Source organism: Cebus imitator, unplaced genomic scaffold (assembly GCF_001604975.1).
Source record: "Cebus imitator isolate Cc_AM_T3 unplaced genomic scaffold, Cebus_imitator-1.0 Scaffold20, whole genome shotgun sequence".
Classification (NCBI taxonomy): domain Eukaryota; kingdom Metazoa; phylum Chordata; class Mammalia; order Primates; family Cebidae; genus Cebus; species Cebus imitator.
In genome coordinates, this window is record NW_016107335.1 from 10,148,912 (window position 1) to 10,173,185 (window position 24,274).

At 40.9% G+C, this 24,274-nt stretch overlaps 1 protein-coding gene across 1 annotated transcript in view; it reads left to right on the forward strand.

Annotated features, from left to right (window-relative positions):
- LOC108296661 (60S ribosomal protein L8-like) overlaps positions 1–24,274 on the forward strand; it is a 54,401-nt gene that overhangs the window by 882 nt on the left and 29,245 nt on the right. The window contains exon 3 of the mRNA XM_037735273.1: positions 21,026–21,071. Within this exon, the coding sequence (XP_037591201.1) occupies positions 21,026–21,071 (46 nt within the window). The remainder of the gene's footprint in view (positions 1–21,025; positions 21,072–24,274) is intronic.

Consider the following 24,274-nt stretch of genomic DNA (forward strand, 5'->3'; position numbering starts at 1 on the left):
AACTGAAATTCAGGACTAAGGACTTGGGGGAATAATTTATCGGATATTAATCTTCCCTCTTAGCAGGCAAGGCACAACTTTACTTAGCTATGTCGGCTGCATCTAAAGTTTTCAAATATGGGGTCAAAAATATATCCCTGCCACATATCCCATCCTGCCATTCTGTTTGGTTCATCTTATCACTAAATTTTTTTACAGGAATGTCAAAGATGATAGAGCTTAGAGAGATTTCCATTTTGCAAGTAAAAAAGGGCAGACAGGTGGTGCAACAGCCTGCAGTATGCTCAGAGGGTGCAGCCAGCTGCCTAAATCCCAGCATCAGAGCCTGTCAGGGACCACAGGGCATCTCATGATCAGGCGACCTGCAAAGAACTGGAGGGATGCATGGGCCATGTGTTAGCACCTGAATTCTCCATTTGAGATCAGTGAGTGAGAGAAGGGATGGGGACAGGCACTCTTGAATTGGCTGAAAATAAACAATCTCTTTCTTTGGGAGTTTATAACGATGTGAAATTTACACAGTGGTTAACAGAGGACTTATTTTAACCTACAGAGCAGAAAAACAAGGTACAGCTGCATAATCTAAGTAGAACCTCCAACATTTTAGATTTAGAAGAGGGATGCAGAATCACAGGGTGTTCTTGGGAAGTCCTGATCCACCCTTTTTCTTGGTTTTCAGATGTGCTTTCATTAGGATGTATAGCCTGTCCCCTTACAATTGCAGAACAGCTCCTACCTGGAAAAGGAACATGTTTTAGCCAAGATTTTTCTTTGGATGCTAGGTCTCCATTCTCAGAGACCCGCTACATGTTGGAATGCCATAGAAACTAACTTAACAAAATGAAAAAAAAAAAAAAAAGGAAAATTCCTAAGATACTGAGATGTTTGTGATGTAAATTCAAAACAATTCTTGGCTCTGGCAATTCCTGCCCTTCTACGTAAGGTTATAATTAAAGGCAAACGTAAAGCAAGGTGGAGGTTGCTGGGAGGATAATTTGCTAGAAGGACATTCTGCAATCTTGTTTACTTCATACAACATCCAGGGTCTTTCCAGAAGCTCAACCTCAAAGGTCCCATTGAATAAGACTGACGAGGATGGGTGCTCTGCTTGCATTTTTCCCAGTGCTGGTTTCTTACCAGTCTTATCTGTGGTGTAAAAATGGCCACATCCATCATTGGAGAGAAGTATTTCCTATTTGTCTGAGCAAAAAGTAACTCATATTTTTAAACTGCCAAACTGAAATATCCATTCTGAATCTCACTCAGGCATTCAAGAGGAAGAGGGGCAAGGAGTATTGATATCTTAAGCTCTGTCCTTTAAGAAAATCTAGGGCATGTCATTGTGTTTGTGTTGATTATCTTAGGTTCTGAAATACCCTGCACAGCCCTCAGATGGTCCACTTCATGTTTTTCAACTTTGTACTCATTGTTAAGATTCCTAAGCATAAGGCCAGGCATGGTGGCTCATGCCTGTAGTCCTAGTACTTTGGGAGGCTGAGGCGGGTGATCACCTGAGGTCAGGAGTTTGATACCAGCCTGGCCAATGTGGTGAGACCCTGTCTCTACTAAAATTACAAAAATTAGCCCAACATGGTGAAACTCTATCTCTACTAAAAATACAAAAATTCGCCGGGCGTAATAGCAGGAGCCTATAATCCCAACTACTCAGGAGGCTGAAGCAGGAGAATCACTTGGGGCAGAGGGGGAGCAGGGGCAGAGGTTGCAATAAGCTGAGATTGCTCCGCTTCACTCCAGCCTGGGCAAAAGAGCGAAACCCCCTCTCAAAAAACAAAGATTCCTAGGCATCAACGCTGCTACTCTTTAAATACCACTTCTATTCATCGAAACACTTCCTGACTCCTTGTATCCAAAAAAAAAAAAAAAACAAAAAAGAACAAAACTTACCAGTGCAGTAGCCAACCAAAGAATACTTATATTAAAGGATGATTTAGGTGTTAACAAAAATCTCTTATTTCTCCTATTTGTATATGCAAGGACCAGACTTTTGAGACATTTGCCAGTTTTTTTGTTTGAGTTTTGTTTTTGTGAGATGGGGTCTCTTTCACACAGACAGGAGTGCAGTGGCACAATCGCAGCTCACTGAAGCTTCAACCTCCTGGACTCAAACGATCCTCACTTCAGCCTCCCCAGTAGCTAGGACTACAGGCGAATGCCATCACGACCAGCTCATTTTTGTGTTTTTTGTAGAGAGAGAGTTCCGCCATGTTGTCCAGGCTGGTCTTAAATTCCTGGGCTCAAGCCCTCCTCCTACCTTGGCCTTCCAAAGCGTAGGGATTACAGGCGTGAGCTACAGCACCTGGCCTTTGTCAGTTAAATAGTGCTGCTTCATAGTCACACACACACACACACTCTGCCCCAAATCTCTCTCTCTCTCCAGCTTTCTAAATAGGCATGCGATAGAGAACTCTCCAAAACCCCCTTTAGCATGCAGATATGTTTCCCTTAGAGGGGCTACATTTCGCCCACTACTGAGCATTAGTTTAGTTTAGCGCCCCAGATTACCAGAGCATCGCCCTAAGGAAAAGTCACATCAGACAGGTAAATTTCACAGGGCAGGGGAGTACCAGGGAGAGCAAAGGAGTTTTTCCAGGCAAGTAACTCTCAGCTCAGAAATCCCAGTCAAGCAGAGCATCCTCTGGCTGTCAGGTGCCCCACCCCAGAATCCAGCCCTGAGTCCAGCCCTGGACATGGTATGAAATCTCTGAGCCTGAATCCACCAACCAGAGAGAGCTCTGCATCGGGGGGATGAGAGTGGGGACTCCGTGGCTGAATCCTGCTTCTGCCACGCCTGAAATTAACCTTCCAGTGCTTCAGTGTCTTCCCATTCTCAGCCATAAAATGGGAATTATAAAAGGATTCTTTCATCAGACTATGAGAGAATAAACTAACCTATGTGAAGTACTTGGAAGAGTGCATGGCACATAGAGACTAAATGTTAGCTGTTGTCAGCATCAAGAAGCAATAACTAACCACATGTTCCCAATTCTTTTTTATTATTAGACTTTAAGTTCTGGGGTACATGTGTAGAATGTGCAGGTTTGTTACATAGGTATACACATGCCTTGGTGGTTTGCTGCATCCATCACCCTGTCCTCTACATTAGGTGTTTCTCCTAATGCTATCCCTCCCATATCCCCCCAGCCCCTGCTATCCCTCCCCTAGCCCCTCACCCCCTAACAGACTGCAGTGTGTGATGCTCCCCTCCCTGTGTCCATGTGTTCTCATTGTTCAACGCCCACTTATGAGTGAGAACATGAGGTGTTTGGTTTTCTGTTCTTGTGTCAATTTGCTGAGAATGATGGTTTCCAGCTTCAGCCATGTCCTGCAAAGGACATTAACTCATCCTTTTTTATGACTACATAGTATTCCATGGTGCACATGTTCCCAATTTTTAAACCACACACACCCCAGTGGAAAAAGTTTGAAAGAATATACAATGAAAGTTAATGAACTTCTCTTACTGGTGGAAATTATGGTTGCTTCTTTTAAGTGTTTTTTCCTTACACATTTTCCTAAAAATAGAAAGATTCATGACTATCATCAATAATAAACTTATGGTGCATTTTCAATAGCTAGAACAGTACAAATAGATTATTCATAACATGAAAAATAAATGCTTGGACACAGTGGCTCATGCTGGTAATCCCAGTGCTTTGGGAGGCCAAGTTAGGAAAAATAAATGCTTGAGGGATGGGTTCCCCACTCTCCACGATGTGATTATTACATACTGCATGCTTGTATCAAAACATCTCATGTAGCCCATAAATATATGCACCTACTATGTACCCATAAAAATTAAAAATTTAAATAAAAATCTTGACCTGGGGCTGTAATCTCAACTCTCTGGGAGGCTGAGTCAAGTGAATCACTTGAGGTCAGGAGTTCAAGACCAGCCTGGCCAAAATGGCAAAACCCTGTATCTATTAAAAACACAAAAATTAGCCAGTTGTGATGGTGCACACCTGTAGTCCCAGCTATTTAGGAGGCTGAGGCACAAGAATCACTTGAACCCAGGAGGTGGAGGTTGCAGTGAGCCGACATTATCCCACTGCACTCCAGCCTGGGCAAGAGAGTGAGAGTCTGTCTCAACAAATAAATAAATAAAATAAAATAATAAAAAATTTAGAAGTCAAAGATGTAAAGGGCAAAATTAACTTTCCAAGGACTCTGAATCAAGCAACAGGTTTGAGTGCCAATTATCAGTGGACCTCTCCATGTTGATCTGCCTGTATGTGCCTGTGTGTTGACTATTCTTCAAAATGCAAATGGGAGGGAAGACTGTGGGTTTGCGAGAGGAAAGATTATAGGTACCAGACAGCCCTGAGTTGGAATCTAGACCCCCTCCTTTTCTTCCTGGGTCACTTTGAGCAGGTTGCTGAACATCCCTGCCTCTCAGTTACCTCCTCTCTACAAGGGCCATCAAGCCCGGCATTGTGCGGGATGCTAGAGATGGAATGTCAAGCATCGGAAATAAAGGTTGCAGTCTTGAATAAAACTTGGTGCAGTCAGGAATAAAACTACAGAAAAATAAAAACATCTTTCTCAGAGTCCTACAACCTGTCTCGGTTTGGTACTTTTCTGCTCGGAATTTTCTTGTTCAACTGGGCCTCTGGAATGAAAAGGGTACAATCTGCATTTAGGCTGCCTTCCAGTCCCTTCAACAATTCTCCTTCCTACCTATCAGAGTCCCCTCTGCTGAGATTGTGCTGAAGCCCAGGACCAGCAGGGAGTACCCTTACCAAGACCACCTCCCAGAATAATTTGAGTCAAATATGGCCCCATATTTGAAAATGACAGTTGCCTTAGAAACAAAACTCACTGGTATAGAGAACACTTATTCCATCTCTAGTATTTCAATTGCTTTGAGGAACAAAGTACTAAACGTATGTTTTTCTAACATTTTAAAGTGTAATACATTTAATCCGGGAGGCCAAATGAACATCAATTGTCTAATTAAATGGATGATCTCAAAATCTAAAATACTCTTGGTCACAATGTTACAACTTAAAATAGACACTTACGCTAACCTTACAGGCCCCCAGGTTTGTGGCTTCCCTTTGCAGAACTGATTTCTACGAATAGCAATTGTTTTCATCAGTGTTTCCCCACTGTGTGTCTTAATGATAAAGATTTCTGTGCACCTTGCAAATTCAAACACTCCAACCGGATACTTTTGTCACCTACAGAAAACACAAAAGCATTACTCAAAGTAACAGAACTCCACTGCTTTGCAAACTTCCTATTTCACAGCTCTGAGAGGGAGAAGGAGAGGAGAGGGAAAAAAAACTACACAGAGTTCCTCTGAAGCCCCTCCTGACATTTCCAGACTTATTAGCCAGTTTTCACACTGACTTCAATCAACCTCTTTAATCCTCTAAGGAAAGAGCAGTTTTAATTCACCGATTGGCTGATAAGCTTGAAGCCAAAAAATGATTTACACGTAGATGAATTGTGCTTACAAGATGGAACTTCGAGCATTAGAAGCGGATCTGAATTTCCTATCTGTCATTTTATTTGCCACATTCATTTTTTCTCTGCCATTACCCTTGCTGATTGTGATCTTTCAGCGCTATTGGGCCCCTGCTTCCACAGTTTTTAATCTGCCTTTAATCCCATAGATTTTAAATATTCCCAGCACCCAGAGACTGGAGGCAATTAACTGCCCTTCTGATGCGCTTCTTATCAGTTGCCTCCTTGTATCTCTCAGAAGCAGCCTCAAGACACTTCCAGGCTGACAAATACTACTAGCATTTCAGATGAAGCATCCACTGCAAATGGGAATGTGAAGTCCAGCTGTGCATGCTGACGCTGAGCGATCACAGTCATTTTTGGAGGAAGAAATTGGGAAGAGGAGGCTGGGGAGACAGGCACTGGGTGCCAGGGCCCCTGGTGCACAGGCTCAGAAACAGCGCCCTCATAATGGCCTTTTGGACTTGGGGCAAATAAAAGGTGCATTGTCTAATCTGTTTGATCTGACTGCCGTTTTTAACTAGAAAATAATTTTCAGCTCTCTGGCTTTAATAAGGGATTCAGAGGAGGTGTCAAAAGGAGACATCAGGTAGCATAAGCCATTTGAATGTGGTTCACGCCTCCTCTCTGGGCCTTGTGTAGTTTGGTGCCCATTTTAAATGTGTTACAGTGCAAATCTGCCCACTGGGTTTCCCCACCACTAGTTGGGAAATCTCTAACACCCTTAAACTGATGTTGGTTCAAACTTGAGCAAATTTAGATTTTCAAACAGAACTTTACACCTCAATTTCTGCATTATATGCTAATGTGCTCTGAAGATCACTGAGAACCCTAACCAAGGTGACACAACCTGGTCACCACAAAAGAAAAGAGTGATTGTCATTAAAACGCTCGGGTTTGTTCACTACACTTACATACTCTCTTTTAAAAGGCCAGCTCCCTACCTCAGGGCCTACCCAGGGACCTGAGGGGAACTGTCCCAGATAAGGAAGGAACTTCCCTTGGCCTCTCACTGAGGATAAGTCAGCTTGACTCTATCGCTACACCTGGTTAAAAGTTTGAGCCTAGTGCTTTTTTGGAATTTAGTGTTAAAAAAAAAAAAAAAAAAAAAAAAAAGATTAAAGTGATAATCCAAAAGACAGAGAGAAACGCCCTCCTTCAGCCCATTGGACATCTCCACGTCTCAGAACCAGTGCCTGGTTCTCCCCTTAGACACCAATCTCCTAAGCAAACATAATATCTGATAACAATTTAACTTCCAAATGATCAAGCCATTTGGGCTTTTCATAAGAAAGCTGTGTGTACTGTTTTGTATTGTCTTGCTGTGTATGTAAATGCATACATTTCTTGTAAATTCTTCTTACCATCAGGTCAGATTGCCATTAGTTCACCCAAAGTTGAGTGCCTTTGTCGGTAATTCCTTTCACCACAAATTCAGCCACACTCATTTCGGTTTATGCTGACATCTCTCCGCGCAGCTGTGCCATGAGTTTTCTCGTGCGGGAGCAAATGTAACCCTCCCTCTGTGGGGGAAAAATGATACAAGTGTCTAACTTTACTCCATTTAAGGATTGGTCCCCAAATCTAAACATATTTTCTTTGGGTGAAAAATAGGCATTCAATAAGCAGGCCATCGTGTATCCAAGAAGAGTTCTCTATCTTTTGGAGGCTGTTCTATATCTTTTGGAAACAAAAATTATAGAGGGTGATGTCAAGCAGGGAGAGAGGAGATGGCAGGAGAGACAAACAATGCATTAAGTGCATGTGGTTAATTGATTGGCTGCACTTTCCGTACTAAAAGAAAAACGCAAGCTCTTTCATTCAACCTCCGCTGTGAACCAAGCACATTGTAAATGGACGGATGTTACCGTGTGGCGGTGCTGTGTGGAGAGGTTGTTTATAAACAACACCCAGCAACATAAACAAGGGAGCATCAAGAAAAGCAAGTGATGAGGGAGAGGCCACAACTTCGTTATATAACAGGAGGAACACCGGGTAGCAGTTCTCGCTGTGTTGTTTTGCTGTGACTTGCAGCTTTGCTTAAGCATTTTAAAGATTCTTGCAGGTCTTTTTCAAGCTGCCAGCTCTAGCCTACGAATTATGGTAATGTGCCACTTCTGAGCCCTCGGCAGGATTTGCAACAGAGAAATCACATCAGCCTATGCTGATTAGCAATTCCATTCCATCCAGAGATTTATATAAAAAAACTATCTTACATTTTGCTTTTTAATAAGAATGATCGCTATCTCAAATTGAGTCCCAGCAAATTTTAATAAAGGCCCAAGGTTGAGTGGCATTTTGCATGCTGATTTAGCTGTGATTGCTAGCTTTTGATGAGCTCTACCCTGGCATGTACAGCTCTCCTCAGAGCAGGTTTTAAGACCAGGAGTAAGGAAAAGGATAAAAATAAAAACTTCCAACTAAAATTCGAGGTCTTTTCTTTCTGTGATTGATTACTGAATAAATACCAACATGCATCTTTGGATTCAACCTAAGAGTGAAATTCCCTACAGCTAAACAGCTGTTTTTTTTTTTTAATGGCTTTTCATATACCGATCTGTCAAAATATGTTAACTTTGATGACTTCAATTATTATTTTAAAAAGATGTTATCCATCTATTTATCTATCTTCCACCCTTCTTGATATTTCTTCTTAAATCAGATGCAGAGCCACAAACAAGTAACATTTTGGTTTCCTGATAAGTAAAATGTCAATAAATAAATATCTCTTGAGAGGCAGAGTTCTCCTTTGTTGAAATAGAAGGCACGTTAACTGGTCTGAAAACTAGAGGTAAACTGAGATTTTCAGCCTATGCCAATGGGTGGTGAAAGACTTTTCCAAGAAGGCAAAGAATATTTGGGGGCAGTCCCTATGGTTGTTTCAAGTGTCTTATGTGTCTTAAAAAACTAACATGTTAATGATTATAGTTTTATAGGATGGTGTTAATGATTGTTGTTAGACACCATTTATCTCTGTTGTCACTGATTTCATTGTTATGTAGATCTGTCTACTATAATTCCATGAAGGTCACCTCAAGCTGTTAAGTAAACATCCTATTCAAGCTTGCCTGCCTACTGAAGAAAGATGTGATTGGCCAACACAAAGCAGAATTCATATTAAGCTGAAGAATACAAATGTGATTTGGTTCATTGGCTAAAGATCACCAAATTTCACCCAACAGATAGGGCAGGAGTTTCCAAAACAGAGATTCCAACTAGGAAAAAATAAAAATTTTTTTAAAAGACTGCAGCTAAATCATGGAAATAACTAAATCTCAAAATGCATAAACCATTTTTAATAGAATTTTAGCAGTAAGAAAGTATCATTCTAATAGCCAAGTACTTCTTGGTTATAGCATTTTTTTCCCATAGAAATCCTTGTTTGGTTTCCCTGCTTTTTAGGGGAAAATAGAAAAATGAGACAACATAATAATGTTCATCACAAAAGACAGTAATCACATGAATTTTATTACATGAAAACTTAGCTAGTCAGTATTGTCAAGAAATTTTCCAGATAATTAAAACCTATCCCTTTACACGTCTTTGTTATTTTGCATTAAAAATATTCCTTATAAATATTTTACATTTGTATATTTTCTTAAACAAAACAAAATCTACATTATTTAATCATTTTCATTTCAGTTGCTCTAATGGACATTTTTATGATATACTAAATATTCTGAATACATTTATAAACAATAAAAAATTATTAAATAGTTATTGTCATTTACCTTTTCAATAAATAATGTATTGAAAATCTATGATAAGCCAAAACCATTGCTTAGTCCTGGAAAATGCAATTATAATAAGACATAAATCCTGTCCTCAGGAAGCTTACCATCTACCTGAGGTAGAAATTAATAACACAGGGTGATCAGTACTATGGTAAGGGAATATGTTTGGCACTATGGAGAAACACTGGCTGATGAGAAGGTGCTTAGGACAGGATTCCTAGTGATGCAACCTCAAAGCTGAGTCATAAAGGATCAAAAGTAGGCTAGGTGCAGTCATACCTCTAATTCCAACATTTTGGGATCTCAAGGTGGAAGAATGGCCTGAGGCCAGGAGTTCAAGACCAGCCTGGGGAACATAGTGAGATCCTGTCTCTACAAAAAAATAAAATAATTAGGCAGGCATGGTGGTGTGCCTATAGTCCTAGCTACTGAGAAGGCTTAGGAGGGAGGATCACTTGAGCAAAGGAAGTTGAGGCTGTGGTGAGCAATGATCACACCATTGCACTCCAGCCTCAGTGAAAAAGCAAGACCTTGCCCCCTCCCAAAAAAAAATCAATACAGATTAATACTAGTTAACTAAGTTAAAAAATAGTCAAGATCCTGGGGTTAGAGAAAGCAGGAACATAAATAAATCCTAATAGCTCTAAGTAGCAGGCTAATGGGAACCATTCACAGTTTTCAAAGCATTCAACAAATATTTATGAGCATCCACTATGTGCCAGCCACCTTTCTACAAGCTGCGGTTTAGTTACAAACAAGAAACCTAACCCTGGCCTCATGACCTCATGAACTCTACATTTCAGTAAAGGGAGCACAAAAAAAGGAAGGAGGAAAGGAAGGAAGGAAGGAGGGAAGGAAGGAAGGAGGGAAGGAAGGAAGGAATGAAGGAAGGAAGGAAGGAAAGAAGGAAGGAAGGAAAGAAGGGAGGGAGGGAGGGAAAAGGGAGAAGGGAAGGGGGGGGAGGTGAAAAGAAAGGAAGGAAGGGAGGGAGGGAGGAAGGAAAAAAGCAAAGAAGGAAGGAAAGAAGGAAGAGAGGGATTGAGAGAGGGAGAGAGGGAGGAAGGTAAAAAGAAAGGAAAGAAGGAAGGAAGAAAGGAAGAGGCAGGAGAAGAAAAAGAAGAAAGCAAACAAGCAATGCTATGTTAAACCGAATAAGTATTACAGAGGAAATTAAGTCTCCGAGATAATGACTATCTTAGATTGTGATATCTTTGGCTGTGTGTCCACATCCAAATCTCATCTGGAATTGTAATCCCCATGTGTTGAGGGAGGTACCTTGTGGGAGGTGTTCAGATCATGGGGACAGTTTCCCCCATGCTGTTCTCATGATAGTGAGGGAGTTCTCACAGATCTGAGGGGTCTAAAAGTGACAGTTTCCCCTGCACTTTCTCTGTCTCCTGCCACCTTGTGAAGAAGGTGCCTCCTTCCCCTTCACCTTCTGCCATGATTCTGAGTTTCCTGAGGCCTCCACAGCCATGCAGAACTGTGAGTCCATTAAACCTCTTCTGTTTATAAATTACCCAGTCTCAGGTAGTATCTTTATAGTCGTGTGAAAACTCACGAACGCAGATTGAATGACAAGAAAAGACTTAAGATATTTAATCCAGGAAATAGGTAACAACTAGAGAATTTTAAAAGTGATCAGATTTTCATTTCAGAAATTCTCCACAGCTACTCTCAGAAGATGGATCTGGAAAAAAGTAATACTGAAGAGAAGGAAGCCAGGTAGGAAACTGTCGTCCTGCCCTAGGTGAGAAATGAAGTGATCTGCATTGAGATGGTGGTCGCCAGCCAAGGTGGGGATGCCATGGAGAGGACTCAGGGAGGACCCTTACAGGAGCTACTGAGGAAGTGGAACTGATGAGATAACATCATGAGCCCTGGAAACTCCAGGGCGGCCCTGAAGCTTTGGCTTGGGAAATGGTTGGAGAACGCCACCGCACTCCCAGTAGGGCTTTCAGTTTTGATCCCATTGAGTGTGTTAGTGTGAGTGTGAATGTGAGTGTGAGTCAACATGAGCATGATGTGGGAAAGCCACATGGATATAACACGTGTGTAGTTGGGGATGTAGATTGGAAGCTCACTGGAAAAGTCTAGAATTTTCCATTCACAACAGTGACCTCAGATATAACATATTCATAAAATAAATAACAGACAAGTATTCTATTAAATGGTAAAATGGACAAAAAGCATGAGCAGACAATTTGCAAAAGAAGAAACATAATTGCCTAATGTATATGTAAAGAGAACTGGATATCACTAATAGAAATATTTTTAAATAACTAAAATTAGATATTATTTATCTTCTATCCAACTAAAGTATCATTTGAATATTTTAAAAATTGATGTTGTCGATATTGAAAAAGCATGTGGAAATCGACAACTATACAGAAACAAAGGGTGCATATAGTAACACAATCATTTTAGAAAGTACTTTGGCAATATTTTAAGTATACATTCCTTATAATAAGTATGAATTAATTTTTGATCAGAAAGCAAATAAATGCCTCATAATTCACCAGTCTTTACTGAGACTTCCAAAAGAATAGGTTTTCTCCAAACTTTGAACCCCCAGGTAGCGGTTTTTCCTTCTGTCAGCCCTTACTTAATTTAGTTTTGCTTTGTAGATATTTGCATCTTGTCTGTCTGCTCAAACAGTCTCTATTTAACTTTGTATATTCAACACCTAGAAGGTACTTTACACATAGTAGGTACTTATTAAATATTCCAGAATTTAGTTCCAAGTTTTAAAAAAAGTTATATTTAAAAATAATCTAATTTTTGCAACCAAGAGATAAAAACATATTATAATTTTCCCAAGATTTTGATAAAGAACACATTTTCTCAAGCAGCCATAATTTCAGGATTAGTCACTCTAATATTTATCATATTTAATAGATTTCAGCAATTTAAAAAATAAGTACTGTGACTCAAACATTAGCACATGCCACACACACAAATATTGCCTTTATAAAATAGGTGTCCATATATATTATATAGATATCCGTATGTATACATATTAGAACTATAATTATAATTGGCCCAATAGAGTAACATTATGTGGAAATGATAAATTTTCAAGTGGTTATCATTTCCACGTAATGTTAGGTACTAGCCTAGCAGTTAGTAGTCTTTATAAATTTAAAATATTCACCTACTCATAATTGCTGCATTAGATGATGTTGGTATTGATGGACTCCCTAGAAGATTACCATGGTTAACCTCCTGCCTTCAGGCAAATAAGGCATTATTTGGCTTATTTTGTAGATAATAAAACCAAAGTCAAGAGAGGGGACATGGCTGCCCCAAGATTATTCAATTAGTTAGCAGGAACCACCATGGAACATGCATGTAACAAACCTGCACATTCTGCACATGTATCCCAGAACTTAAAGTAAAATTTAGAAAAAGAAGGAGAATTCTTGCAATGGGCTAGTGTCAAAGCATCGGAGACACAGTGTTAGGAAAACAAAAAAATGAAAGAACATCTTCTACCTCCATCTCAGCAAAACAAGAGCAAGGCAGCAGGATGGGTACAAAGACAGAAAGCCTTTAAGGATGCGACAGAGAGATAATTGATCTTGTTGTGTGGGTTTAATTTCCCCTGTAAAGGAAAAAGAAAGAAGGCAGGTGAGTCGTGCTCTGTGAACACATACACGCACAGAAAATGGAGAAATTTTAGCTATCAATGGAAGATGTTAGTTATCAATGGAATATGCTCTCACAGCCCAGTTACAGTTGATTCTAAGTAGGATCGCATCTGTACCTTTCTGTGGCCTGACCCCAGAGCCAATATGTCCAGCAGGCACAGAGCTCACTGCCTACAATAATGTCAGGGGTCTAGAAAAATGCTTTAATTCCTTTTGAAGATCAGAGGATAAAAGAACATTTTTAGGGTAGAAGATTAGATTTACCTTTATACCAAAGCAGTCATAAAATATATATTTTAATATTTTTTATGCAGGAAGGGACCCATCAAGATAAAAGTGCCCATGGAGTGATGAGAATATATGCTCTCAGGGCATCAGAAGGCAAAGTCAGAGGTTGAGATAATCAGAGGATAAAGTTAGTATGTAAAGGAAAAGAAAAGGATGCTAGAATTTTAGTGAGGATACAGTATTATCCAAGTGGATGTTGGTGTGGATTTTGAGGCAGATACACCTCGTCAAGAGAGGGTACTTGATAGGGGACAAGATTGAGAAGAAGCAAAAAGGATTCACTGATACCGAGCTGAGAAGAGATAACCATGAAACGAGGAGAGGCTGGAGATGGAAGCATCAGGTGCAAGATTTGAGGAGCTGGGAGGCACCTTACGACAATGAGGGCTAGAGACACTTGCTGGTAGAAGCCAAAGATTCAGCGTGACAAGGTTAAGAGAGGAAATGCCTGTCAGTGATAGACTGGGTAAAGAAAATGTGGCACATATATGCCATGGAATACTATGCAGCCATAAAAAGGATGAGTTCATGTCCTTTGCAGGGACATGGATGAAGCTGGGAACCATCTTTCTCAGCAAACTGACACAAGAACAGAAAACCAAACAACACACATTCCCATACATAAGAGGGTATTGAACAATGAGAACACATGGACACAGGGAGGGGAACATCACACACCAGGCCTGTCAGGGGGTGGGGGGCTAGAGGAGGCCTGTCGGGGGTCGGGGGATAGGGGAGGGATAGTATTAGGAGAAATACCTAATGTAGAAGACGGGGCGATGGATGCAGCAAACCACCATGGCACCTGTATACCTATGTAACAGGCCTGCATGTTTTGCACAGGTACCCCAGAACTTAAAGTATAATAACAAGAGAGAGAGAGAGAGAGAGAGAGAGAGAGAGAGAGAGAGAGGAAAAGGAACTATGAGGCCTAGAAGTAAACATTAGATAAACAAGGAATCCAGAAGGTCTCAAAATTTGGGAGCAGCAAATCAAGTATTCCCAAATGAGCCCTCTTACACTAATATTGCAAAATTAGGTCTTTGTGTAACAAGGGGGAAAAAAACTGAACTAGGAGGCAGATGACCCAGTTCCAGGTTCCCTTTACCACTCACCAGGTGTGAATTGGACAGATAAACTCTCTGAAATGTATTGCATCTAGAAATGTTTTCATTAAGGGTTTTTTTTCCCATCCCTTAATATACCTTCAAGCTCTAATTTCTGTTACTTCACGGTTCTATCATGCAATATGGGTTGCAATACACGGGCTGTTTGCATAATAGTTGTGAGTCCAAAGGATTAAGTGGTAGACAAAGCTTACAAATTGATATAAATACACAGGTATAAGAGGAAAGAATATTCCTTCTTTTGTTCAAGAAGAGAAATCTTTTTGTTATCATTACATCACTTCTCCCTTTTCAGTAATAAACCATGAAAGAATATGCCTCCACTTTTCCATTTCTTGCCTTTTGAAGTTAATTTCCAATCCTAACTGTAAATCAGAAATGGTGCAATCTTTGATATGTTACAGAGCAATGAAAATTTAATTTATATAATATCTTCCCTTTTTTCAGTGCCTCGTTCAATTGAAGCAGAAGGAGCTGTGAATGATGGCCAAGTTAAGAATGAAAAGTAACATCAAAGTGATGTCTGTCATTATGATTTCAAGCAGCATGTGCCACTAGGGAAGGTGTGGGTGAAATATAAAAAGGATATGGTTGACTAACTGAAATAGAATATAGACATACAGAAAGTCAGGTACTTTGTAAATTTCTAAATTACCCATCTACAGTCTAAAGGACAATTTTGAAAATGAGCAAGTGCAATGGGTAATAAATTTTCACGTGAGTGTGTGTGCACATGTGTGCTAAACTGGGGGTCATACTGTTCAGTTACAAGTGCCTCATATGGGTTCCCAGCTTCAAAATTAAGTGTACTTTTTCGTTCCTGAAAGCACCAAACAAAGGAAGGATGCTAGCTTCCAGAGCACCCCAGATGGCACTGAGGTAGGAGTAGAGCAGTGTATAAGACATACCTGAGGCTGGGTAACTTCTAAAGGAGAGAGGTTTAATTAACTCAAAGTTCAGCATGGCTGAGGAGGCCTCAGGAAACTTACAATCATGGCAGAAAAGGCAACGAACACATCCTTCTTCACATGGCGACAGCAAGGAGAAGTGCCAAGCAAAAGGGGGAAAAGCCCCTTATAAAACCATCAGATCTTGTGAGAGCTCACTCATGACCACAAGAACAGCAGCATAGGGGGTAACAGCCTCATGATTTAATTACCTCCCACCTGATCTCTCCCATGACACGTGGGGATTATGGGAACTATTGTTCAAGATGAGATTTGTGTGGGGACACAGCCAAACTGTATCAGGCATCAGATAGGGATGTAAGAGAAAGAAAAGGAATCAAAGTGCCAGCTAGGGAGGGGCCTATCACTCCTCACAGGCCAGATGTTTTTTACTCTGCAAAGCATCTTGAACCACTATTAACCCTGAGGGTGGATCTATAAATTCCTAAACTTGATGCAAATTTGGAGAACAATACAAGTCAGTGGATGGGGATGGCATTTCTATGAGAAGAATGGGCTTTTATTGGAAGTGAAATTGGGCCATTTAGATGTGAGCCCTCAATGCCAATAAGCGCTCACTGTGCATATTAATAGACTTCTAGGAACAGAGGGGTCAATTTTCCTGCCAGCAGAGTCATTTGTTTAACCTGAAAAGGTCTTCCAGAGAAACTGTGATGGAGTTTCTCAGGACCCTGGCTTAAGTGATGAGCATCCCAGGCCTATTTTGTTGCAATGAACCCTTAAAGCCTTAGAGGAGGGAGATAGCTACCCTCATCTGGGGAGGCAGGGAGTGACGTGAGACCCAACAGCAAAGCCACTGGCAAACACAGTCTAGTGTCTGTGACACCCGGGACCCTTGGTGAAATTAAATAGCACATCTGGCAGAACTAGCCCCAGCTCCTGGGTGCTCCCAGAGGCCGCTGCTCTGAGCCCTGATAAGATGCTATCAGCAGGCCCCTCTAAGTACACAAAGCACTTTAAGCAGATCACTGGGCAATTACCATAAAGAGGGAAAGATACTGCCTCTATTGATGGGAGAGTAATATGGAACACAAGACCATTGATTTTTTTTTTCTGCGTCTTATTTCTGATAATAAACTTGTTCTGCAGCCACCTGAGGTTGGTTGGTTTGCCATAAAACTGGAGATTTAGTGAGAATATGTTTAGATACAAATATTTCAGAAGAGAGTCCTGCTTTTTAATTTATACTTGGGTTTGTGGGGTTTTTTGTGTAGAGATGCGTCTCTACAAAACAGTGTGTTTGTCTTTCTCACAAAAGTGCTAGAAGAACGTGCAAGTATTATTAATGGCTTTATCCAAAGATTTTTACGTGCCATTTCGTAACTACCATGTATTAAGTGCCTGCTATATTCCAGGCACTGAATGAGGTATTACAAAGACAGGATAATTCAATTGTCACAAAATTATACCCAAGGCAAATATGCCGTCCTCACACTGCAGATGAGAAAGCCAACGTCCAGAATGATTGGGAAACTTGCCCCAGATGATAAGTGGTGAAGAAGGGAATGAGACCTGGTAGATATTAGAATAGTTCTATATAATTGTAAAGGTAATTTTACCATTTTCTATTAATTATTTAACAATTACCCATTGCAGAGATACTGGAGAAGTAGAATTCAGAGTATTCAAAGCTTAATTGTATAGAAACATTAGTGAAGAAAAACAGAAGACAGAATGATGACACAAGTCTCCAACCTGGACCACTAAGAGGCTGGTAATGCCTTTAACCAATCCAGGGAAGAAAGAAAATAAACAAAGAAAGAGCAAGAGGTGTGAAGTGACAAGTTCCTCTTGGGGGCAGTTTTTACATTATTAAAGTGATATAAATAAAATACATATTATTTTAGGCCAGGTGTGGTGGCTCATGCCTGTAATCCCAACACTTTGGGAGGCTGAAGTGGGAGGATTACTTGAGGCCAGGAGCTCGAGGACAGCCTGGGCAATGTAGCAAGACCCCATCTCTACAAAAAGTTTAAAAATGTTCTAAAATTTAGTGCTTATTTAAGAAATATTATTTTAGCGTATTTATTATTTTATATACTATAAAACATATAAAATGTATATATTATGTACTTACACAATATACATTTTCATATGTTTATTATTGTTACTAGAGTAATGTAAAAAAATTGAGAAGTGGGAAGCGGAGAAGTAATAAATTATCCATAATGTCATCATTTCATCCCAGTTGTCCTCCATTTTGTATTCCTATATTTTTGTATGCATCTTTTTGTTTATAATTGCAGTAAGAGTGCATATCAAATGGTTTTTTTCATCATGTGAATTAATTCAGAGACATTGCTACCTAATCTTCATATTTATTACTTTTCATGTATCCCTCCCATCCCATCCAGAGGATACACTATTACTGACTTAACGGTGTCTCTTATTGTTCAGGCAATTAGCTGACTTATGACTTTCAGCTATTTTAAATCACTTTGTGTTGAATAAATTTACGTACTCTCCTTAAGGTGCTCAGATGCCCAGAAGTAGGATTCTGGGTGGGTCAGATTCTGTTTATTTTTTATGCAGGTGAATTCCAATAAAACACTTATTGGACATGTGAATTCTGAGTCCAAAATTCAGGAGGAAAGTCAAGGCTAGAGATAGAGCTCTGGGTGTAGGGGCGTCGCTCTTGGAGCAAAGTGCAGCCAAGGCATGGCAGGAGTGCTAAAATATGATGGCTAATTCTTTGATCCTTCTCCCAGTGAGAGGGGCCATCTATGTCCCCCACCCATGAGTCTGGCAGGATTTGTAATTGCTTTGAAGGAAAGATTTTGATGGCTGGGGAAGAAGCGTGGCTCACAATGACAGGGAGCAGACGACACTGTGGAATGGCCCAGGCCGTATCATGAAAGTCTGTGTACATCCACCTACTTCTCCTGGTGCGTTCACTCTGGGAAGTCCTAGTTGCCATCCCGTGAGAAGCCCTAGTCACACAGAGGGACCGCAGGTAGGTGCTCTGGCTGAGTCTCAGATTAGACAAGACTTGATGTCATCCCAGTCCAAGACCCAGACATGTGAGTGAAGACGCCTTCAGAAAATTCCAGCCTCCCTCTGTTGGAAACATGTCCCAGCCATTTGACACATTCCTGACCAGGCCCTATAGAATGTGGAAGAGATGCAAGCTATCCCTGTTCTGCCTGTTCAAATCCCCGGCCCATAGAGTGCAAACGTGTAATAAAATTGTTGATGTATCATGACTCTCGGTTTAGGGAGGTTTGATGGGCAGCAAAAAAACCAGAGGTGAATTTGGTACCGGGAAGGGGTCTCTGCCGTAATAAAAGGTGAAACTGGCAGCATGGGTTTTGGAGCCCAGTGATGGGAGAAGCCGAACAGTCCTCGGGGAGGTCATCAACGAGGGCTTGAAGGATAGTGAAGACACAGGTGTCGGGAGCTAAGAAAGGAGCCATTGTTACCTAGCAGCAATGCCTTCTGCAACACTGTCCCATCAAAATGTACTTAAACTCAACCATGAAGATAAAGGAGAATTTCAGGGGAGTGTTGAAGGCTTGCCTAGCTTTTACCACTCTAAAATAAAATGAGAGAGTAAGAGAGATAAACTAAAGAATGAATTACTCCATAATTCGGAGAAAATATATAATTGAGAGGAAATGTAAGTGAAAGGAAATGTACCTGATAACAAATTTGAAGGGACTGTAACAAAGAGCAAAGAGTCCTCAAAATAAGAAACAGGCTGGGCACCGTGGCTCACATCTTTAACCACAGCACTTTGGGAGGCCAAGGTGGGAGGATTGCTTGAGACTAGGAGTTCTAGACCAGCCTGGGCAACAAAGAAAGACCACGTCTCTATAAAACATTAAAAAATAGCCAGGCATAGTGGTGCACGCCTATAGTCCTAGCTTCTCTTCTCAGGAGGCTGAGGCAGGGGAATCACCTGAGCCCAGGAGTTGGAGGTTGTAATGAGCTATGTTCTCTATACCGAACTCAAGCCTGGGCTACAGAAGAAGACCCTGTAGGGAAAGAGAGGGGAGGGGAGGGGAGGGGATGGAAGGGAAGGAGGGGAGGGAAAGACCAACCTCAGGGCAAAGATCAAATCCAAGGCCTTTTCAAGAAACAAAATGCCACTACATTTGAGGCGGCTTTTTATGCAGCAAAAGGTTCCCAAAACATGCAAAAATGAGATTCTCAGAAGAGAAGCACCATGGATGGAAAAGAAGGAACTGAGGCCTGAGGGAACAAAAAGAAAAAAAATTTTAATAAGCAAAATGAGAAGAGATATTCTTAAAGGAATCAATTGCTCATTATCGCAGAATGGAATATAACTTCTTTCACTGGGTATAATTATTTCGAGATTCATCTGTTTCATTTCATGTATTTAAGTGTATGGTTGTATCACGATTTGGTTATCCATTCACACTTTGAAGGACAGTGGAGTTCCTTCCAGGTTTTAGAGATTAGAAATAGTGCTGCTGAAAGCATTCACACACAGATTTTTGTGTGAACCTGTTTTTATCTAAGATAAATTCCTAGGCGTGATATTGCTGGGTCATGAGGGATGGATATGTTTACCTTTTTAAGGAAGTGTCAGACTGTTTCCCAGAGCAGTTGGACCACTTTGCATTCCCACCAGCGGTGGAAGAGAATTCCGGTTGTTCCAACATCCATCATCACTTGGCATCCTCAGTGCTTTGCATTTTTGCTGCTCTAAGAGGTACGTAGTGGCACCTCATTGTGTTAATTTGTATGTTCCTAATGACTAATGATTTTTTCATTGGCTTACTTGCCTACCTTTTATCTACTTGGTGAAGCTTCTGTTCAAATCTTTCACACATTTTTAAATTAGGTTGTCTGTTCCCTTGTTGTTGAATTTTGAGAGCTCTTTATTCCAGATATGTATCTTTTGTCTGATACATTATCTGCCAACATTTCCTCCCAATCTGTAGCGTGTCTTTTCAGTTTCTTACGTGTGTTCTTTGAAAAGCAAAATGTTTTTAACTTTCATGAAATCCAACTTACCCGTTTTTCCTTTATGGTGAGAGTACTTACCTACAATGGGTCGGACTCAGGGAAGTGGGGAAGGAGAGAAGTTGCTGAATCTGTTCTGTATCCTGTTTGTGGGAGTAGTTATGAGAATCTGTGCACCTAAGACACATTGGATGATAGATATACCAAAAAATGTGAATGTAAATTCCTCAAAAATCTCTTCTACATCTACTAACATACGGTGGAGGGAAGACTGTACCTGACATAAATCAGAGCTTTCCAATGCATAAAAGCTTATTTTTTATTAGAGAAAATATAAAGCGGAACATGTCTATAGGCATGAAAGTGGCGTACGTTTATATCCCAACTCTCTGCATTAACATAATTTATATGCTGATTTTATGCTAATTTCAGCAGTTAGCCAATAGCAAAAGAATTCGTTCTTTTGGGAATTTTGCCCAGCAGAAAAGATGCTTACGTATTAGGGATGCCAGTGTTTCATTTGTGCCTGGGTTCACGTGATGGAGCGCAAGGAAAACGAATGAGTTCATAGCAGGGCTCTAAGTGCCCCAAAACATTTAGGGCCATTCGAAACTATTCAGATTATTGACTCCACCTCCAGATAAACAAGATCAAACAGCCTGGTCTTTTTTCCCTCTGCCTTTGTAACTAACCAAAGCCTGAAGCTCTCAGCAGTACCTTCCTAATTGGCTTCATTGTTTGCTGATTGTGCTTAGAGCAGTTAACATTTGCATTTCCAATGGACCAGCCTGACATTTCAGTTCCCTTTAAATGACCCTTAATGGTTTTCTATGTTTCAGCAAAACCAGAGAATCCACTCTTGGGAGTAATTGTTACTTACACAAGGTAAGTGCAAGTTTTTTGTTGTTGTTTGTTTTGTTTTTTTGCTTACGGACTTTAGAAGATACAGATATTGGAGTGTGGGTTTGGGCATGTATTGGAAGACATAATTCATTCTTATTCTTCCATGAAAGACGCAGAAGTGAGACTGGGAGCTAAACCCGAGCAACCTTCTGACACTTTTCACTTTACGCCCAGCATTTTCCCATTTGTATGGCTTTTCTTACAGGATTGGGACACTCTCTGTTTCTGTGCCCCACAGCGCCACCCTTGATTTCACAAGCTACGATAAAGTGCCCCCGCTGCTACATCGTTGGCACCACCCTTATTTTACCACTAATTACGTTCTCCTTCATATATTGTTTATTACACACTGTTCTCTAGCTCCATTCCACTGCGGCTTCTGGTGGAAAAAGATCATGTCTTATTCAGTTTCTTCCTCTCAAAGGGCTTTGAACATTTGCAGACACTTTCATCTTGTCTGTAGCTTGTTTTCATTCTCTTCACTGTGTTCTTTGAGAAGCAAACTTTTTTGCTGTGATGAAGCCCAATTTATCACTTTTTTCTTTCATGGATAGTGTTTCTTGTGTTATATCTAAAAACTCTTTGCCAGATCCTAGGATTGAGGGTGGGGAAAACATCTATGTACAAAAGTTTAACGTGAAGCAATCGGGGGAGGGGGAGTGTGAGAATTATTAGATATTCTCTTTGTGTGGGGGTTCAAATTTCATAAAACTCACAGAACTGTACACCAAAATATTTATGTGTCACTTTCTGAAGTGCTAAAGGAATGTTTGCTCGATTTGTTTGTTTTATTATTACTATTCTGAGACAGGGCCTCACTCTGTCACCCACTCTGGAGTGCAGTGGCATGATCACACTTGCAGCCTCCACCCTCAGATTCAAGGGATTCTCCTGCCTCAGCTTCCCAAGTCACTGGGATTACAGGCACCTGCCATCATGCCAAGCTAATTTTCATATTTTAATAGAAACCGGGTTTCACTGTGTTGGCCAGGCTGGTCTTGAACTGCTGACCTCGGGTGATCCGCCGGCCTCGGCCTTCCAAAGTGCTGGGATTGCAAGCGTGAGTCACGGTGCCTGGCTGCTTTGTTTGTATTATTAAGGAAATTATTTTTGCTAAATTATCCTGGAAACATACTTTTCAAAATACAAGCCATATTCTTGTTACCCCAGCAAGCGAAGGGAATGGAGTAAAATTGTGTCACTCACTTAGGAATATAGATGAAGCATATCCTCTGTACCAAAGTACTTTTCTTCCTCTCCTCTTCAGATGATCCTCAATGGCAACTGTTGTGTCTCCAGCAACATGTGAACCATAATGAAGAGCGGAATAAAACTATGATTCATCTTCGGAGGTTCTCCATTTTCCCCCTTACATTTGAGTGATAGAAAAAGTATTCAGCTGGGCACAGTGGCTCATGCCTGTAATCCCAGCACTTTGGGAGGCCGAGGTGTGTGGATTGCCTGTGGTCAGGAGTTCGAGACCAGCCTAGCAGACATGGTGAAATCCTGTATCTACTAATAATATAAAAATTAGCTGAGCATGGTGGTGGGTGCCTGCAATCCCAGCTACTTGGGAGGCTGAGGCAGGACAACTACTTGGACTCGGGAGGCAGAGGCTGCAGTGAGCCGAGATCACGCCACTGCACTGCAGCCTGGGTGACAACAGTGAAACTCCATCTGAAAGAGAGAGAGAGAGAGAGAGAGAGAAGGGAGGGAGGGAGGGGAATGAATGAAGGAAGGAAGGAAGGAAGGAAGGAAGGAAGGAAGGAGGGAAGGGAGGAAGGAAGGAGAGAAGAAGTATCCCATCCTATGGTCTCTCCATATTGTTAGCTTCTTCCTGGGAAGGAGGGTGGCTTGGACACAGGAAGAGGAAGAAAGAGAGCACTAACCTCTCTTCCTCCTCCCCCCTTTGAAGGCTGCCTCAGAGGGAATGTGGGCTCACTCATCCCCTCCTGCAGCAGGTACAGCAGGATACTTCAATTCTGATCTCCATGGGCCTTGCCATCTTAGGAACTGATACCTCGTAGAGGCCATGCATCCCTAGCTTCCTGCGCACCTTTTAGAATTACATCTGCCATGCCCTCCTGGAGATGTTGACATCCACAAAGCAGGAAATGCTGAGGGGCTCCCAGACCTTACTCATGAAAAGGAATTTTATTGCTCCTGAACTCAAAGCTTGCTGGCTCTCCACAATAAAGGCTTTCTCCATTTCCATGGCTGTGTGCCAATAAGGAAATAGGACAAGATTTATGAGCATGGCCCAAAACCCATGCCACAGCAGGGTTAAAACAATTTATATATATATATATATATATATATATATATATATATATATATAAAAGCAGAAGAAATGGTCTTGAGTGGACACAGATTTGCCGATGACTCAATCACCTTTTATTTTAAGGCAAGGTATCTTTCTTGGGAGAGAATAAATGAACCATTCCTCCGATGTCTACCGTCACTTTGTTTTGAGGAACGATGGTGGCGTGCCATCACAGAACACAGGCTACTCAGAAATGTCACACTGACTGACGTGTACAATTGATTTATGACATGTACATTGCCTTAAGGTCTCCCGGCTTCTGCGCAACATCTAAACTCATAACAACTAAACTAAGTCCATCAATTAGTAAGGTAAATTAAAGATTCAATCTTCAATCAGTCTAGAAGAGACTTAGAAGGGCTATGTAGTAGGCACTTAGACCTTATCCCTAATAAATTACATACACTCCTCTGCAGCATTGTGTATGCCACCCTCTCCTAAGTGGCTTCAGCTGTGAACATACAGCTCTGTGATGATATAAAGCCAATTAGCCTTAGACAGTAGTGGAGTGAAATTCCAATTGCAAACTTTTTACAGCCTAGCAAAGCACTCCCTGAAAACTTACAGAAATTCCACATAGATCTAAGGCTCTGCTTAGCAACAGTTAACAGTGCAGGGACTATTACACCAATTTCCTTCTTTTTTTTCTGTAATGACTTTACGTGTCAGAGTGGCAGGAAAAGGTGGCACATACTGCCAAAATTGTTTCTAAAAACAGTTTACATGGAAAGCAAAATTAAAAATAAGTAAGATAATGCTACATTGCAAGGAGCTTGAAAAAAACAAAAACAAGTAATATTTTTTATATACAGGCATCAATATGTTTGACGCTTCTGTTTTCTTAAGAGCAAAATTGTAGTTA